This window comes from Trichoderma breve, chromosome 3 (assembly GCF_028502605.1).
Source record: "Trichoderma breve strain T069 chromosome 3, whole genome shotgun sequence".
In the NCBI taxonomy this organism is placed as follows: domain Eukaryota; kingdom Fungi; phylum Ascomycota; class Sordariomycetes; order Hypocreales; family Hypocreaceae; genus Trichoderma; species Trichoderma breve.
Window position 1 is genome coordinate 3,040,061 of NC_079234.1, and position 17,710 is coordinate 3,057,770.

General features: G+C 51.7%; 5 protein-coding genes across 5 annotated transcripts; 2 read left to right on the forward strand and 3 right to left on the reverse strand.

The window, feature by feature from the left end:
- Positions 1–523: 523 nt before the first annotated feature.
- Positions 524–3,463, forward strand: T069G_05325 (HECT-domain (ubiquitin-transferase) domain-containing protein; the record flags this gene model as incomplete). Its single annotated transcript, XM_056172535.1, has 9 exons — positions 524–546; positions 656–678; positions 755–793; positions 873–978; positions 1,050–1,186; positions 1,264–1,529; positions 1,590–1,843; positions 1,886–3,295; positions 3,364–3,463. The coding sequence occupies 9 exons, from the start codon at positions 524–526 to the stop codon at positions 3,461–3,463; spliced, it is 2,358 nt and encodes a 785-aa protein (XP_056029393.1).
- A 1,050-nt stretch (positions 3,464–4,513) lies between these two features.
- Positions 4,514–5,375, reverse strand: T069G_05326 (NADH ubiquinone oxidoreductase, 20 kd subunit domain-containing protein; the record flags this gene model as incomplete). Its single annotated transcript, XM_056172536.1, has 3 exons — positions 4,514–4,964; positions 5,046–5,214; positions 5,333–5,375. 3 exons carry the CDS (start codon positions 5,373–5,375, stop codon positions 4,514–4,516), a joined length of 663 nt encoding a protein of 220 aa, XP_056029394.1.
- Positions 5,376–6,743: 1,368 nt separating this feature from the next.
- On the forward strand, positions 6,744–7,766 carry T069G_05327 (alcohol dehydrogenase groES-like domain-containing protein; the record flags this gene model as incomplete). Its single annotated transcript, XM_056172537.1, has 1 exon — positions 6,744–7,766. The coding sequence occupies one exon, from the start codon at positions 6,744–6,746 to the stop codon at positions 7,764–7,766; it is 1,023 nt and encodes a 340-aa protein (XP_056029395.1).
- A 556-nt stretch (positions 7,767–8,322) lies between these two features.
- T069G_05328 (uncharacterized protein) lies at positions 8,323–8,727 on the reverse strand (the record flags this gene model as incomplete). The annotated part of the gene is made up of 1 exon (XM_056172538.1): positions 8,323–8,727. One exon carries the CDS (start codon positions 8,725–8,727, stop codon positions 8,323–8,325), a length of 405 nt encoding a protein of 134 aa, XP_056029396.1.
- A 1,532-nt stretch (positions 8,728–10,259) lies between these two features.
- On the reverse strand, positions 10,260–12,380 carry T069G_05329 (uncharacterized protein; the record flags this gene model as incomplete). The annotated part of the gene is made up of 7 exons (XM_056172539.1): positions 10,260–11,174; positions 11,223–11,587; positions 11,654–11,735; positions 11,794–11,859; positions 11,911–11,997; positions 12,132–12,188; positions 12,231–12,380. The coding sequence occupies 7 exons, from the start codon at positions 12,378–12,380 to the stop codon at positions 10,260–10,262; spliced, it is 1,722 nt and encodes a 573-aa protein (XP_056029397.1).
- Positions 12,381–17,710: the final 5,330 nt, after the last annotated feature.

Here is a 17,710-nt window from a genome sequence, read left to right on the forward strand (position 1 = left end):
CAACGGCAAGCCTAAAGGAGACCAAAGGAGGCCGCCTCTTGGCTCCCCACCCTGGCACTGGCCGCTACAGCCCCGTTACAGTAACGCTGAGAGGGGATTCCACTTGTCAGCCCGCCTTTGCAATCCCGACTCGTCTCGACTAGATTCCATCTCCTCCATCATCAGCTCTGCCATCCCGCCCATTGCCCTGCCATCACTATCGCTGCTGCAGTGAGATCCCAGCCCCTCGCGTCTGCCTCTCGTCGCTGCCCTCGCTGCTGAGCACGAGATCGCGTCACGTGCTCCTTATCGCCCGCCACCCAAGCCATAGAGCGGGGAGTGTCTGGCGCTGCTATTGCTGCACAGCCCCAACTTTTGCTCAGTCCAGTTCGCATCGTCGTCACTTGCAGCGTCTCGTCGTCCTTCTCCTTAAACTGCGCCATCGACAACCGCTGCCGTCCGCTTGTCTTGCCTGCTGTGCCTTGTCGGAAGGCTGGTGCTGCCGTGCCTGGAGCGCTGCGAACACGACCGAGATCCCGTCACCATGGCGAGCCGAAACGATTCTGGGTAAGCATCACATTCACTCTTTTGTTTTTGTTTTGGCTTTGGTTTTATATCAGGACCGCGGAGCCTATCTTTATGCAAGCCTCGTCCAGCTAACACGCATGTCTTACAGTAGACCCAATCTGCGGATTACAAGTGCGTCCTAGATACAAAGCCCACTCCCGCTTCAGAGACCCTTACGTTCGTTATTAACATGGATGCGTTCTCATAGTCATCGCCGCCGATGGTTTGTACAAGCGAGATGTCTTTCGTATGTATCTTCCCCTCCTGCTTGCTAATAAGCGCTTTCCGCTTCCATTCGCCAGTTTGCATCTCGTTAACAACATCAGGCTTCCCGGATCCCTTTGCTGTAGCGACCATCAATGGAGAGCAGACCAAGACGACGACTGTGAGCAAGAAGACGCTCAACCCTTACTGGAACGAGAGCTTTGATTTGTACGACCAATATCCCCCCCTCGCATTCACCATATGCCCCATTGATGAGCTGAATATTGATATCTGTGTAGTCGGGTCGACGAGGGAAGCATCCTGGCCGTCCAGGTCTTCGATCAAAAGAAGTTTAAAAAGAAGGACCAGGGTTTCCTTGGCGTTATCAATATCCGAATCGGTGACCTGATTCCAGAAGTCGGACCCGAAGCCGACGGTATGTCTCAGCCCTCCCTTCCCCCTTTTATTTTCTCAAGGCCTGCTAGTAGCTCGCTAACGCTTGGTTATTTCCAGATCAAATGATTACGAGAGACCTGAAGAAGTCGACTGATAACCTCGTCGTGCACGGCAAACTCATTCTCAACCTATCTTGCAACCTTAGCACCCCCATTCGTGCAGGCCAAGCGTCATCCAATAGACCTACCCTTGGTGCGCCCAGTGCCTCCAACCTGTCGACCCTGTCCGCTCCGGCCGGTGACCGGCCGAGTTCTGCCATGTCTGGTCCCAACGGCAACGCGCTTGTTTCTCAACCCAACCTCTCCTCCCACCATCCCGCCAGTGTCAGTGCCGTACCCGCGTCTTCGAGCGTCAATGGCTCTCACTCCCGCCCCACTAGTCAGCTGAGCCCGTTTGAGGATTCTCAAGGCCGTTTGCCTGCCGGTTGGGAACGCAGGGAGGATAACCTCGGCCGTACATATTATGTTGACCATAACACCCGCACCACCAGCTGGAATCGCCCGACGGCCGCCGGCGGCGCCGCGGAAACCCGAAACGAGCGTGAGGCCGTTACTCAGGTTGAACGCCAGAGACACCAAAACAGAACCCTGCCCGAGGATAGGACCGGTACAAGCTCGCCCACTCTCCAGCAACAACAGCAAGGCTCTGGCGCGGGCAGCCCTAACAGCGCCGCTGCTAGCAATGCCGCCCCTAACAGCCACACGGCCATGATGCATACGGGTGCTACTCAACCCGGCTCCGGTGAACTTCCTCCAGGATGGGAACAGCGCTGGACCCCCGAAGGACGCCCCTACTTTGTCGACCACAACACGCGGACCACGACTTGGGTCGACCCACGCCGCCAGCAGTTCATCCGCATGTACGGCCAGAACAACACCAATGGCCAGATTCAGCAGCAGCCCGTATCTCAGCTCGGCCCTCTGCCTAGCGGGTGGGAGATGCGTCTCACAAATACGGCCAGAGTCTACTTTGTTGACCACAATACCAAGACGACTACCTGGGATGATCCACGCCTTCCTTCATCGCTGGATCAAAACGTGCCCCAGTACAAGCGAGATTTTAGACGAAAGCTCATTTACTTCCGATCTCAGCCTGCCATGCGCATTCTTAGCGGGCAGTGCCACATCAAGGTCCGACGATCACACATTTTTGAAGACTCATTCGCCGAAATCACCCGCCAGTCTGCTACGGATCTGAAGAAGCGACTCATGATCAAGTTTGACGGCGAAGACGGTCTGGATTACGGTGGTCTTTCCCGAGAGTTCTTCTTCCTGCTTTCTCACGAAATGTTCAATCCCTTCTACTGCTTATTCGAATACTCAGCGCACGATAATTATACCCTCCAAATCAACCCTCACTCCGGCATCAACCCCGAACATCTCAATTACTTCAAGTTCATCGGACGCGTGGTTGGTATGGCCATTTTCCACCGACGATTCTTGGACGCCTTCTTCATTGGTGCTCTCTACAAGATGGTGCTGGGCAAGGGTGTCACGCTGGCGGATATGGAGGGTGTAGATGCAGATTTCCATCGTTCACTGCAGTGGATGCTGGATAACGACATTTCGGGAGGTATTCTCGAGCAAACATTCTCCACGGAAGACGAGCGCTTCGGAGTTTTGACGACGGAGGATCTGATCCCTGGCGGTCGTGACATTGAGGTGACCAACGAGAACAAGAAGGAGTATGTGGAACTCATGGTCAAGTGGCGTATCGAGAAGCGCATCGCCGAGCAATTCCAAGCCTTCAAGGAGGGCTTCCAGGAGCTGATCCCTCAGGATCTCATCAATGTATTTGACGAGCGTGAGCTCGAACTGCTCATTGGCGGCATTGCTGAGATTGACGTCGACGACTGGAAGAAGCACACAGATTACCGCGGATATACGGAGTCCGATGAGGTTATCCAGAACTTCTGGGCAACCGTACGGTCCTGGGATGGCGAGCAGAAGTCGCGTCTGCTGCAGTTTACCACGGGTACCTCCAGAATCCCAGTCAACGGCTTCAAGGACCTTCAGGGCAGTGATGGCCCCAGAAGATTCACTATTGAAAAGGCTGGTGACTTGACTAACCTACCCAAGGCGCATACTTGGTAAGTCTTTATCAACCATATATCTCCATAAAGCTGGAAGGCTCAGAAAGCTAACAATTTTGACACAGCTTCAACCGAATTGATCTGCCTGCATATAAGACATTGGAAACGCTACAACAGAAGCTTACTATTGCCGTTGAGGAGACCATGGGCTTTGGCCAAGAATAGACAAGAGGTTTGGTGTATGAGGTGCCCAAATCAAGGGGCCCCCTGAAGCCACAGCCCTGTACAGTGCTGTGTAGCAGTATTGCTTTTTTAACTCAGATCCCTTCACATCCCCTCATTGACAGTATTTGGGTTTTTCTTTGGGTACATATGCTTTGGTTGAAGAGTCAGCAGACAGACTTGGTATGCTTGGTTTGGCGCTGGTGGGATCTATTTGTTATCAGACGAGACGGGATGGAACGAAATGCAGCGCTGTCAATTTGACATGAGAGCGGAAAAGAAGATGCGAGATCAAAAGACAGCCCATGATGGTCAGATGAGAAGAGATGGGCTAGCGTTTGTGCACCAAGGTTGTTTGGACTCGAATGTCGATGACCAATGTGCCTTGTTGCATGGGCATTTTTGATGTTGTGAATGATTGGAGCGCCAATATTTATTAATAGCTGGAGGTATTACGATATATATATAGTAAAGGCAAGCATTGAATGGAATTTGACTTTTTTATTTCTCCAATCCCCCTTTTTTGCTCTGATGTAGACGATGTTGGCTAGATTCAATGGTTTGATAGGCTGAGATTGTTCATTCTGGCAAGCGAGGCTGTTATTACTAGTTCACACAATCATGATATACTCCATTCTTGGATCGCTTATAGTTCTTTAGAATTGGTACAGTATTTTGGCAGATACTTTACACCTCTAACCTCCCACAACCCAGCGAGTGTATGTACACTTTTGAGGACAAAAAAAAAACAGGTTAAATAAAAAAGAATTATGAGACGTCGAGTCAAGGTTTGACGTGGCTTCCTTCCTTCCGTCATGCTGACTCTTGAATTTTTTTTTTTCTTCCTTTTTTTTCTCTTGCTTGGGATTCCATTGAATCTCATTTCATATCTCAACTCGGCCCAGTGAGTTCTTTCTCTCCAAGAAAGGTGAAAAGGGGGCCCCTTTTCTCCCTCATCAATCCTTCCTTATAGCATCTTCTGTGTCGTTGAAACCACTTGGACATCCTCCACCCATGTTGCCGCCTCTTCCTTTCTTTCCCTTTGCTCTTCCTTTACCGTCTGTACCACATTCGCGTAATCTTGGTGTTGCGCATCTTCCTCTGCAGCTGAAAGATGCCATACATGAGGGCCTCGCTCGTAGGTGGGCACCCAGGAACGTAAATGTCGACGGGGACGATGCGGTCGCAGCCGCGGACGACGCTGTAGCTGTAGTGGTAGTAGCCGCCGCCGTTTGCGCAGCTGCCCATGGAGATGACCCATCGGGGCTCGGGCATCTGGTCGTAGACCTGGCGCAGGGCGGGAGCCATCTTGTTGGTGAGGGTGCCGGCGACGATCATGACGTCGGATTGACGGGGGGAGGCACGGAAGATGATGCCGAGGCGATCTTGGTCGTATCGTGGGGTCGAGAGGTGCATCATTTCGACGGCGCAGCAGGCGAGGCCAAAGGTCATGGGCCAGAGGGAGGATTGACGGGCCCAGTTGGCGACGATGTCGAGCGTGGTGCTGTGGATTCATGAGTTAAGAAGTTGTTTTGGTTTTGGTTTTTTGTTTTCTGGTTAGATTTTGGATGAAGAGAAAACGTACAGCGCATATTGCATGACGCCCTTGGTGCCCTCCTCGCTGGGGAGGGGAACTTCCTTGCGAACCTTGCCGAAGCTCGCGGAGTGGGGGGTCAGCGAGGTGGCATCTTGTCGAGACGTTGTTGTGAAGGCGGCAGCGGCTCGGAAGGGAATCAGCGCAGAGGCAGGCTTGACTAAATTGTGACGAGATTCTGCATTAGCAACTCTATCCCATTGGTTTATATTGCTATGCTGGCTTCACGAGAGAGAGCATATGTGTGTTGTTTGGCTGCTTTGGAAAATTTGACGCACCTCGGAGGGCCATTGAGGCCGCGGATCGCGTTGCCGGCAACATTGCTGCTGTGAAGGGGAAATGGCGAACAGGAGCTTCGAATGAGCTTCAAACGAACAGACCTGTTGGGGAGGTTGGGCGATTGAAGAAGCCGCGGCTGTTGGAGAGAAGCTGGGCGAGGTTGAGGGAGGACCAAGATAGGTTGATTGATTGATTGATTGATTCGCCTCTTTCGCCCCGTGATGCCGGAATTACGAGGGCGCTGATTGGCTGGGTGGGATGGGTGGGATGGGTGGGAGCGAGGATTAGCCGTTGGGGGGATTTATTTCGCCTCCGCGCTGTCATAGATGGGCTTTCTTTGATGGAAGGGCTACCCTGGAGCTTTTTTTCCTGATTTTGGGCGAAATTGAAGATAAGAAAAGAGATCATCAAGCTGTTGACACCTTAACTTGCATATAGGTAGCCACATGCACAACAAGGTGTGGTACGAATCCTTCGTAATAAAGCATATTTCCTAGCCATTGCTTCTCACGGGAATATACGGGGATGGTTGCAAGTTTAGGTCTCAGAGCAGTCTTGCAATGCATAACAACTAGAACTAAGAGCATAAAGAAGAAAACCAAATAGTCTCATCACATTGGGACCAAGAAGTCTCCGCATTAGAAATCATTTCAACTCCTAGCGGATAAAAGATCGGACATTGGGGAAAATAGACAAGCTGTCTCCATGTAATCGATCGTTCAATGTCGTAATCTCGATCCCAATAATCACTAATACACCAAAATGCAAGACGCTGAAGCCACCAAAACCCCCCTGCTTGCAACCAACCAAATGCTTCCCACCTCTACAGCACAACGTACATATAGAAGATAAGGAAGCGAAGATCCTATTTTGCCTTACCTAACCCCCCTTCTCCTATCCCCAATTACCTCCGATCAGCTCAGTTTCCTTGCAAAGCATCCAGCCCCCCCACCGGTGAAGTCACACTGACTTCAGCCCATCGCACTAGTTCTTGTCCTTCTTTTCCCATTCCGTCTAGCAAGCTCGCCCGGATGAGATGGGCTTTTTAACTTTTTGATAGTTTCTATGGATATTGCAGAGCTGGAGCAATGTTTCGGCTGATTTGATGCCGGTGCTGAGGTACAAGTGGGAGGAGAGCAGCTTGACCCATTGGGTCAATGGGCATTGTCAAATGCCCTTGTGGTAAAGCAATTCTGGCAAAAGAGGAAATGGAAAACCCTATAAATACCCAAGAAGCTTCCATTCCCCTTTTTAAGTTTATGCCACGAGAACTGTCATTCAGGCACATTCAACCTCTTCAAGCTTGAGCTTCCTGTCTCTCAACCCAAGTCTGTCAGCACTTTGTTTGTGAAGCTTAAAGACAGGCATATACAATACCTAGTTGGTGGACCATAAGCAAAACAAATCGAAATGGCGCCCTCCCTCCCCAAAACATACAAGGCCCTTGTCCTCACAGGGCCAAACTCCCCCATCGAGCTCCAAGATGTCCCCCTAAAACACCCCGAGGCCGGCCAGGTCCTCGTCAAGGTCATCGCCTGCGGCGTGTGTTGGTCTGACATGGAAGTCGCACATGGCCACATGGGCGACGTCTTCCCCCGTATCCCAGGCCACGAAATCGTCGGCGACATTGTCGAGCTCGGCTCCGACGTGAAGAATCTCGAGGTGGGCCAGCGCGTGGGCGGGCCGTGGCACGGAGGGCACGACGGCGTGTGCCGCGAGTGTCAGCGCGGCGAGTTCCAGTACTGTAAGAACGAGCTCATCAACGGCGTATCGCGGGACGGTGGCTACGCTGAATACGTCCTGCTGCGAGCCGAGGCCGTAGTCCGCATCCCCAAGGAAATCGATCCCGCAGAGGCCGCACCGCTATTATGCGCCGGCGTCACCGTCTTCAACGGCATCCGCAAGCAAAAGGTCGAGCAGGGCCGCCTGGTTGCCATCCAGGGCCTCGGCGGGCTGGGCCACTTGGCCGTCCAGTTCGCCAGCAAGATGGGCTACGAGGTGGCCGTGCTGTCCCACGGCAGCGACAAGGAGTCGTTTGCCAAGCAGCTGGGCGCACACCACTACATCGACACGGGCAAGGCCGACGGTCCTGCCGAGCTGGCCAAGATGGGCGGTGCCTCCATCATCGTCCAGACGGCGCCCAATCCAAAGGTTGTTGGCGCCTTGGCTGATGGCCTCGCTCCCAATGGCAAGATCCTAAGCTTGGCCCCGGTGGGCTCCGTCGATGTCAACACTGTGACGCTGATTATGAAGGGCGCCAGCGTGCAAGGCTGGGCGAGTGGCCATGCGCTGGATAGCGAGGAGGCCATTCAGTTTGCCATGACGCACGGGGTCAAGTGCATGATTGAGCGGTACCAGTTCAGCGACGTCAAGAAGGCCATTGATAGCCTGGAAGCCGGCAAGCCGCGGTTTAGGAATGTCTTGATAATGTAATGAGATGCTGATGCTGTTAGCTGTTGGTGTTGGGAGTTGGAATTTAATTTTGGGAGGAGAATCGACGAATGGGTAAAAGAAAAAAAGAAAGAGCGGTAGGGCCATACCCGTGCCAGCTTGAGCACATATTTGTGTCCCAAGGGATTTAGAGGCAGCTCTCAAGTAGCACCTGTAAATGATTTTACAATGATGTAGTGTAACTTTTCAATCAATAAAAAAGCATCTGGACTCAGTTCTACAACTTTGGCGACCATTAGATGCAACTATGGCCGTGATGTGTGGTTAAAATTCAGTAACAATTATCTACCTAGTAGAGAATTCCACTTATTGTTGAATAGAAACGGTGTAAATACTGTCAAGTAACCCATCCGGCATGCCTCTTCTCAAGTTCCAGTCAGCTCCAAAGCCGCCCATCAGTAAATCATCAATTTTTCAGCCAGTCTGCCACGCGTGTTGTGCATTCACCATTCACAATGCCTTTCCTTGTATTTTCCTTTCCCCCCATGTCATGTCCCCGGTCCAGGATTCAGACAAGTCGGCTCGACAACGAATACTCTTAAGCAACAGTCGGAACGCCAGTTGGCTTGACAAAGATGGTCTTTGCATCCGTCGGACACGCCACGGCCAAGCAGATACAGTCCTCCACGAGCCTCAGCGAGCACACAATCTTGTTAATGTTGGGATTGCAGCAGCAGCACTGCTTGTAAGTCGGCAGCGGTGTGGGCGGTGGGGTGGCTTTCGGCGGCGTGCCGTGCCAGAACGTGGGCGCGCCGGCGGGGCAGACGACCTGGGGGCAGACGCACTCCGACGCCGGGATCGACCTGTCGCAGTCGATTCTGTTCTTGTTGATGTCGCAGCAGCAACACCCTGAGTCGGCCGGGGGGTGGGCCGGCGGCGCAGCGAGGGCCGAAGCGCCCAACACCAGTACCGAGATGGCGGCGGCAAACGAAAGTGTCTTCATGATGCTGTGTTTTTTTCTTTTGCTTTCTCGGTAATTGATTTGTGTTTTTTTTTTTTTTTTGCTTTGCTGGTTTCGTTTGCTGCAGGCGGCGGCCCGTCAGCTTTTATTCTCACCGTCAGTTACCTGCAAGGGAGGCCAAATGTCTCAGAATCAAAGACAGTCTGGGGCAACCAACCCTTGTTTCTGTCTTGGGAGGAAGTGCGGTGTTTTGGTTTGCGCAGGCGGAAAGACGCAAACAAGGGCAGATTTTTGCACACGAAATCCCAGGAGAAAGCAGAAAATGAAGAGATTTAGTTAGGGGAGTTAAATGAGAATCGAGAAGGGGCTTTCCAGCGGATTTGTTGAGAGTTTTGAATAGGAAGAAGAATGAATAGAGATATGGTCCGTGTGCTTTAGTAGCTTAGGGCTATGAGAGAAACATCGGACGAGGCACAACCCGGCTCTTTCCCTGCTCACTTCACGAGCTTCCCGTTGCCTCGTGCTCCTTCCTTCGTTTACTTGCCAACACCCAATTCCAGCTCCTCAATCCTTCAACACTCTCGGCCTTTTGTCACTTTCCTCTTTGCCTCTTCCTTCTCTTGGCCTTCTTGCCTCTTCCTTCTCTTGGCCTTCCTGCCTCTTCCTCTTCTTCTTTTTTTACATAATGTACATGCAAGTACACACAGACTCTCCCCGTCTGAGCATCGTCTGTGTAACTCGGCTCTGCAGCCGCATTCCAGCCCCAAAATTAGAATCTCCCGCTCCGTCAATCACCGCACGGGCTCCTCCTTGGCTTGAGGCTGCATGCTCTTACATACTAATATGTTCTAGACCTGGACAGCTGCACTAACATCAGCAACGTTCTCATCTGGTTCGCCAAGAGAGGACTCCGAATCTTTCCTTTCTCTCGGTCTTTCCTGATCTTGTCAATGCCGTCACCATCATAGACATCACCGAGGGCCAACGTGGTTCTCGGGAATTGCCTTCTGCGTCAGTGTACTCTGTGGTTGTTGCACAGTGATTAGGAAATGACAATGCTTGTTCCCGCGAGCTGCTTGAGACACCTTGTCTCTAAATTTAGACTCTGGCGAAAAGTACTCGGTGCAAAGAGACACGGTATTCTGCTAGTCAAAGATTCTATTACCCTTTGTTGGCACTAGATACCTACTAACCTATTTGATAGAATGTGAAACGTACTCAATAAAAATACAGCATGGTAAATACATCTCTTCTACATGCACATAGCTCATCTTGCACTTGACTACGAGGTACAGCCACCAGGGGACAGTCAAGCTTATAATATTCACTTCATACTATTCCCTTTGAATTTGTTCCCCACACCAGTATATAAAAGCCTTCCACCAGCCTGAATCGTACATATTGGGAATAAATAGAGAATAAACCTAGTATCACATACGCCAAATGCCATGAACGTCGCAGTGCGTCATTTTGATCCGTCAAATTCCACCAACATGGTACCATATGAAAAAAAATGTGGAGAGAAAAAAAGTAAGCCGCCTCATACAACCAATCTCATGAGCTGGGCACATGATTTAGGTACCGGGAACTGGAAGGACAGGGTACAGAGGGTTGCTCTCCTTGGACATGGGGCGCTCGTTGGCAAGCGGGCTCCTGGATTTGCCTTCGAGGTCCATGGCATCAACATCCTTGCGGATCTTGCTAACGCTAGGATACTCCTCTTCGTAGTCACCGCGCTTGAGGCGCCCTTGGACATACTCACGAAGAGCCTCAATCACCCGCATGTTATCTACCCATCGCTCGTACTGCTCCTCTTTTTCGCGGGTACCGTCACTGACGTCTGATGATTCCGAGGAGGGAGATCCAATTGATTGGGTAGATTCGCTGGCCTTGGGAGTGACTGCGCCGGTGGGCTCCTCGACAGATCGTGGCGGTGCGCCGCGAGCTCTCTGGAGCATGCCACCCGAGTATCGGCGACGCTCGCCCGCGTCAAAGCTAGGGCCCAGCGTTGCCGTGGTGGACTGTCCGAATCCCTGGCTAACGGCTGGCAGGCTAGTGGGAAGGCTGGGATACATGATGGACGAAGCAGTCGAGCTGTGGCGGGACTGTGGTGAAAATCCCGAGGAGGCTGAGGGGCTTGGGGAATGACCAGAAGTATATGACATGGCGCTGGACGGTGGTGTCACTGCAGGGGTGCCGGTAGATGAAATGGCCGTTAGAGGGGATGCCATACTTGCTGCTGAGACAGGCTGGTGGTAGCCATCAGCACCAACGTGCATAGCATCTGGGCCGCGGTGAAGCGTAGTTGGCGACGGTGTGCTGCGGTATCCGGCGAATTGGCCGTCATGGGGGTGCATTCCTGTGGTCATTTGAGGGGCGGTCTCGTACACAGTGTTTTGCATCTGCCCTAGCATCTGGTCGAGCTGAATTAGGTCTTTCTGCGACCTCGCATTGGGCATGGGTAGATAATACTGCTGGGCCAAGGGATTCTGAGTAGGCGCGGGCGCAGGCGCAGCGTGGACCACGCCGTGACCTACAGCATGACCAGCCGGCTGGGGAAAGTAAGATTCGGTGGCGGCCATGGGTCCGCTGGGGATAGACAGGGCATTGTGAAGAGGGAGCAGGGAACGTCCGATCTGAGCATAGGAAGTCGGGTCGATCTGGCGACGCTTGACGTTGCCAAAGAAATCGTCCACCATCTCATGAGTATGAGTGCGCTTGCGGTCATAGCTCGCAGCGTAGCCAATGTGCTCAGAGCGGGGTGCCGTGTTGACATGCTGCTGGTTGAAGTAGAGACCATAGTTGGTCGACGGCTGAGGAGCATAATAGCCGCCAGCATGTGGTTGAGGGAAGCCGGTGACGGGGCTTCGCATCTGCCCGTTGTGGTCATAATAGCTAGGGGCTAAGAGGGTCTGAGTTAGTGCCGATGAAACGTCGAAACAGTGAAACAAAGTTGTAGAATACTCACGTTTGGGAGCTTGTGGTCTGTAGTTCATGCCTGGCTGGTTATCCTGGCCAGGTCGGGAGAGAACCGAGTCATCGGCATGGGTCTAGGAGAGTGAGTAAGTCAACTAGAACTCGACCATCGCCAACATGGGGAATAAGTACCTTGACGTGCTTCTTCAAGTCCTGAGGTCTCTTGAAAGACTTGCCACAGAACTCGCACTTGTGAGGCTTGAGAGGGACGTGAACACGGATGTGAGAAGTGATGTGATCACGCTTTACAGTGGTGGTGCGACAAGAGTTCCATTGGCAGGTGAGGCTCAGGTTGTTTGTGCTCTTGCGACCAACATGACGCTCACAAATGTGTTCCTGCACGAAAGACCTGGTTAGCATCATCCACGCATAAGGAAGTGTAAAGTAAGTAAGCTCAGGCTGGGCTAGACCATCTCCATGTCTGCTACCAAGCTATCATCCATCCATCTATCAATCGATCAATCACTTACATAGAGCGTCTCGGCGTTGGTAAACTTCAGGCCGCACTGGTTCCAGCGGCAGACGAGCTGCCGGGGCGCATCCACGGCGTCACCAAGCGACGGCGACACCTGCGCGTTGGACGAGGCACTGCTGGCGTTGTTGCCGGTGCTGGTGCTGCCATTGGGGCTCGTGGTGGACGAGGCATCAGTTGGTGAGGCGGATTTGTGATCATGGCTGGGCGACAGAGCCGACGCCTGGTCGGGGACTTGGGCCGACATTGTCGGGGGGCTTGTTGGTGGTGGGGCAGCAGAAAAGTCAACCAGAGGTGCCGCGATCTTCGGGGAGGGGCCAAGAGGCGCTTTGGGCGCAGTAGCAGTAAAATTTCAGAAGGGGAGATGCAGATGCAGATTCGGGATGCGCAACAACGGCGGGCGGTTGCAGGACGTTTTTATCTCGAAAGGCGAACGCTGGAATTTCTGGGGGATACGGGATGCCGGGATATGAAATATGGGATTATGATGGACGCAAGTTCCGGGGGAAAAGACTCGCGCCTCTGGTCGAGGCTTTCTGGGGGCAGAGGCTCCCTTTACATCGACACAAAGGCCTGGGCAGGCGCGAGAGGGCCAAGCGGAAATTCTTGGCGTTCTTGGCATTTCTTGGCGTTGCTGGGCTAGCGGGTTCGGATGGAGGGGGACCTGGGGCAACTTATTCGGTAGGCGAGATTTGCTCCAAATTAAAAGTCTCTTACAGGTAACCACTAGCAGTCCAGCCCACCGGAGAGCAGCGGCGCATACGATGCCAAGAAATGCCAAGACTTGGCATCCTTGGCGCGGTGCCCACCCAGCGCTCTCGATTGGCCTCGTGGCCCTCGCCAGCGTCGCTCTGGTCGCAGTTGCTGTCGCTGTGGCCGCTCACTCCGACCTTTTGTGTAAATCGATTCGAGCCATGGCACATGTCTGTCAGTGTCCAATTCTTTTTCTTCTCCCTCTCTCTACTATCTCCTGGTTCCCGTCGGTTTAATCTCGCCCTCGCGCGTTTACGGAGAGGCAGTGCTACTGTACTTTGCTTTGTGCCGTCATGCTATCATGCGTGATACAGAACTGCTGCTCCTACTAATACGGGTACTGTACAGTAAACGTTGGATGGGTGCATGTATCCATATCCATACAGGTACGAGTATATGGTGGCACCTATGCTGCAGGTACCTCGTATGTATGGAGATGGAAAGCATCAAGTGGAAATAGGGACCGCCGGTTCAGACGGCATAGACAAGACGGGACGAACCTCATTTTGTCAGACATGATGGAAATGACAACATCCAAACCAACGGATAGCAGCAGCAACAACCCGCGAATTGCCTCGATATCTAGCGGTTACGCGGCCTAACGAAGCAAACAAGCGGTGCTTTTTCCCCCCCGTACGGAGTAATTTGCACCAAGTACGAAATGTTTGGAAACAGGTACGAAATCGTATGCGGAGTCTGGTCCTCCGTCTTATCAGATGTGCTCCTTTACGGCAATACCTGCTCAGCACCTATACCCGCAGGTCTCACCACGCTTCAATTTGCTTTGGCCGTGGCAAATCTATATCTTTTAGCTTGTTCATTTACCTCAACGGTTGAGCTTGTCGTTTCCAAACAACAGGCCATGTGCGGATGACATGACACGCCCATGGACATGGCAGCTGATGGAGGGATGGGCTGTATACCTGTCGATGTATGTAAGAGTATGCTCGCCAAGTCGGAACAACATTATGCATATCTCGAGACGCCTGAATCAAGCTTTCCGCCGCATTAGAGACAAAGCCAAGTGCGCCGAGACGACACTAGCCTGTCATGTTCCCCAAATCAAACTCTAGCGCCCCGTTTGGCGTCTGAGCACCGCGTCAGCGCCTCTCCCTTCAGCCAGGTCGCGTGCAAGGGACCAGCAGCGAGAAGGTTGAAGATTGATAGGTAATAAAGCCGCTAGCCTGCTGCACGCACAGCTCTCGCGTGTACCGAATACCGAAAGCCTTGATCGACAACGGCTCGTTCCTTGGGTCTCGGTTCAGCTCGTCGGGACATGTGCTCGTACGGAGTGCTGAACTTGCCTCCGGTATCATTGCTTGCATCGCTCCAAGTCACCTCGAGTAGCATCGCTGGACGATTGAGGCATGGCCTGAGTTGGGGTGGCTCGGTGGACTAGGGGTCATTTGCAATGGGGGACGGAAACCGGTGCCAAATTGCGATCTGACTTTGACTCGCTCGCAATCGATTGACTACGGCAGAGTGCAAACGTGGCCCAGCTCCTTTATTGGCGGCCTGACGGACCCAGAGAACTCCGACCAATCCCGATAGCCAGGTAACGTTCGGCTATATACATATACGCTCTCTCTGGATTCCGTGGCTATAGTACGCTCATTACCAGTACGAGTATTACCAGCTTTCGTTATTATTACCATCATTTCTCACATCCATAGAATTACACCAGCTGTTGTTGGTACATGAATGGATCCTCCTCGGTGGTTCCAAGTGCTAATTGATCGCATCTTGGGGTTTTTCTTTGTGTCCTGTTGACCCCCCTTTCCTGATTGAGCAATCCGTGCAGCCGGTCACTGGTACAGGACCCTGGCCCGGCGCCTGTGCCTGGCTAATTGTACGCAGTACCCCATACTCGTACCTGATGCTGATGCTGCTTGATGTCTGCCCGGGAATCTACTACCTAATACAGCTGTATCTGACACATGGATGCTGGAAACCATCAGATTGACCCGATACCATGGACTAGGAAGGAGGTCTATGTCAATTCGATGCTGGACAGGGTCTACCTCACTTTGGTAGTACCCCGTAGATATCGCCGAATATTGTTGCTTTTGCATCACTTCATCACTGTTTCCGATTCCGTTCTGGCCATTCTCCTCGCCTATATTCAACAACCAAACTACCAGCAGCTCATCTAACCCTGCAGTTTAATCTCATACTTGGAACACACATACATAGGCACCCTCGAGCATTCACACACAACTGATTGTTGACATCTCTTCTTCCCATCTTTGCACGTATATCCTCGCACATGTTGACCCCTCCTCGGTAAACCAAAAAGGCCGTTCCCATCAAAACGACTCCATATTCCCCCTATCGCCAAGACAAGCCATTCCAGCTGGGCACAACCCACTGCTCCGTAATACCAAGAAACATTGCCACTTTGCCAAGGAGCCGCCACCTGCTCCTACTTTCTTCAATGACACACTTACATTGTCCCCTACACACACCTTTCTCCGAGGATGGTGGCAGTGCATCGAACCTAAAAAATGAGAAGAGAAAAGATCCCTTGTCTTTTGACAATTCCGAGGTTGTTCATTACTCATTTTCTTAGTCATGGCGGAGGTTCGAGTGAAGGCCAGATTTCAACATAGGCGCATTCTTATAGCAGGCGGTATTCCACGAATCCTTTCTTCATAGGATCGAAGATTTCGAATGGAATGGAAGAAAGGCCAAAGGGCCAAGCAATTCGGAAGGATTCCGTATTACTACTACTCCTGTATCTGTACTACCATCACCTAACAACAACAACAGCAAGTCGACCTTTCGCGTCCCGCGTATTATCCCGCGATAAACCCTCACCCTCTCAACCACCAGCCTCAAATCCGCACATTTATTATCCCGCGTCAAACCAGGAGCGTTCCCTCCGTCCCATCACATCAGAAAGGCCAACTATCTCGTCAAAAAAGACAATGTCTTGACACCAGCCCTTCCGGGCGTAACGCAATTATTCGCCAAGGCTCCGTTATCTAATCATCCATCCATCCATCCATCTTGCTCATTTCTTACTTGCACGGAATCTTTTAAGCTTACATGTGCAATCCTTGAAGGTAATCTCGGATTCTTGTTGTTCTTTTCTTCTTTTCTTTTCTCCAAAAGTGACAAACTGTCATCTTCCTTTCCCCTCGTGTCTCCCGCATAAGCCTACGGCTGTGTTTTAAACCCATCATGTCCGCACGCAAAACATCAATCAAAAACACCCACACAAAGTCGAACAATACCCATCACCCATCATATTCCATTTTCCTCTCCTCAACAGCATCTCCTATATATGCAACACCATATCATGCCATCACATCGTGTAAACCTCTCCCTACACACCTACACTCAACATGTCCTTTCCCCAAAGTTTCCTCTTAGGACCCCTCCTCGGCTCTCGCATCTGATCGACAACCTTCTTCCCTCCTCCCCCTTCGTTGATCTTCATCTGCATTCCCTGCTCCGTACGTAAATCGTAGCCCCATCTGCGCTGACAACTCAGAGAGCGTCGTCTAGCATCTTGCCAGCAAACCTTTTTGCCTATTCAGCCCAGCTCCCTGCAGAAGCGTCACGCTATTGCCTTTGTGCCTCTACTAGCCGGCATTGCATTGTGTGCTGCATGTACGAGCAGCAATAGTCCCGGGCAGTGAAACCATCTTGACATGCACAACCAACATCATCAAGTCAATTATCAATCACAAGCACGTCACTGGATGCCACAGAAATTCCAAAACTTGAGGAAATGGTCAATACTTCCATTCTATAAAATCGAGTCCCACAATGAGACCGGAAGCTAGGTACCCATCTGGCTATGCCAGTCCTCGGTTAATATTGATTTTTTTTCTTTGTTTCCCTCATTGAGATATATCCTTCTCTTTGAGGGGCTCTGTAAAGAGACAAGCATCAGAAGCCACGTCACCTCTGTTGTTCCCCCTCACTTCCTCTTTTTTTCAGCTTTGCGCATTTGTGACCTCTTTCTCCACGTAAATCCAACACCCAGTCCTTCTCCGTCATGATGCCATTCCCATTTCTATAAAGCCAACCAATCCCCTCTCCTCTTGTGCAATATCAAGCAAGGGAGTGTGAAAAAAATAAGATAAAATAAAAAGCAACTGAAGTGGAGAATTGTTGCATCTCGAGCCTGAAGTGCCGCCATTGGGCAGCCATGGCAGATTGGAAATTTCTTCCGCGAGTGGTGTTGAAGAGCCAAGCGCTTTCGGAAAGCGCCGTATTATTAAGTTTTTTTCATTTCAAAAAATGTGTATGTGCAAGAAAAATGCCCTGCCCGTTATAGGAAAAGATGAAATGGAAAAAGGGGGCAAGTCATCCCATCAAGGGAAGACCCAAAAAGTTTTCGTCGTGAGACGAGGGTATAAGAGTTCTCCGGTATGCGGGTTGTGCCACAAAGCAGTAAGGACACTGCTCTCCGACATGCATGACGGGCATTAGTTGCCAAAATCCAGGCAGAAAACATCCCAATAGCGAGTGCTGGTGGTGACTCGGATCAGTGTGTCCGTTTCTCTCCTCTTTTGAAGAGTCCCATCGAAAGCCGATATAGGCTAGGGCCGCAGTGAGGTATGCGAGCCGCCCAAGGCTCGTCTCCATCTAGGCAGATGGAAAAGAGTGGTGATCCTCCCCTCAGTTTGGAGGGGAAGATGAGGGGCCAAAACGCAAAAACAGAAACATGCCGCGTGCGGAGTATCGAAAGTAAAAGGGTCCAAAACAATAACATCAATGCGTGCAGAACAACCGTGTCGTCATGAGCATGAAAGGGTTTGATCCGGGACGCCGCCCCGGGCATTGCGTGACACGTATTCCATGGTCCAGCCA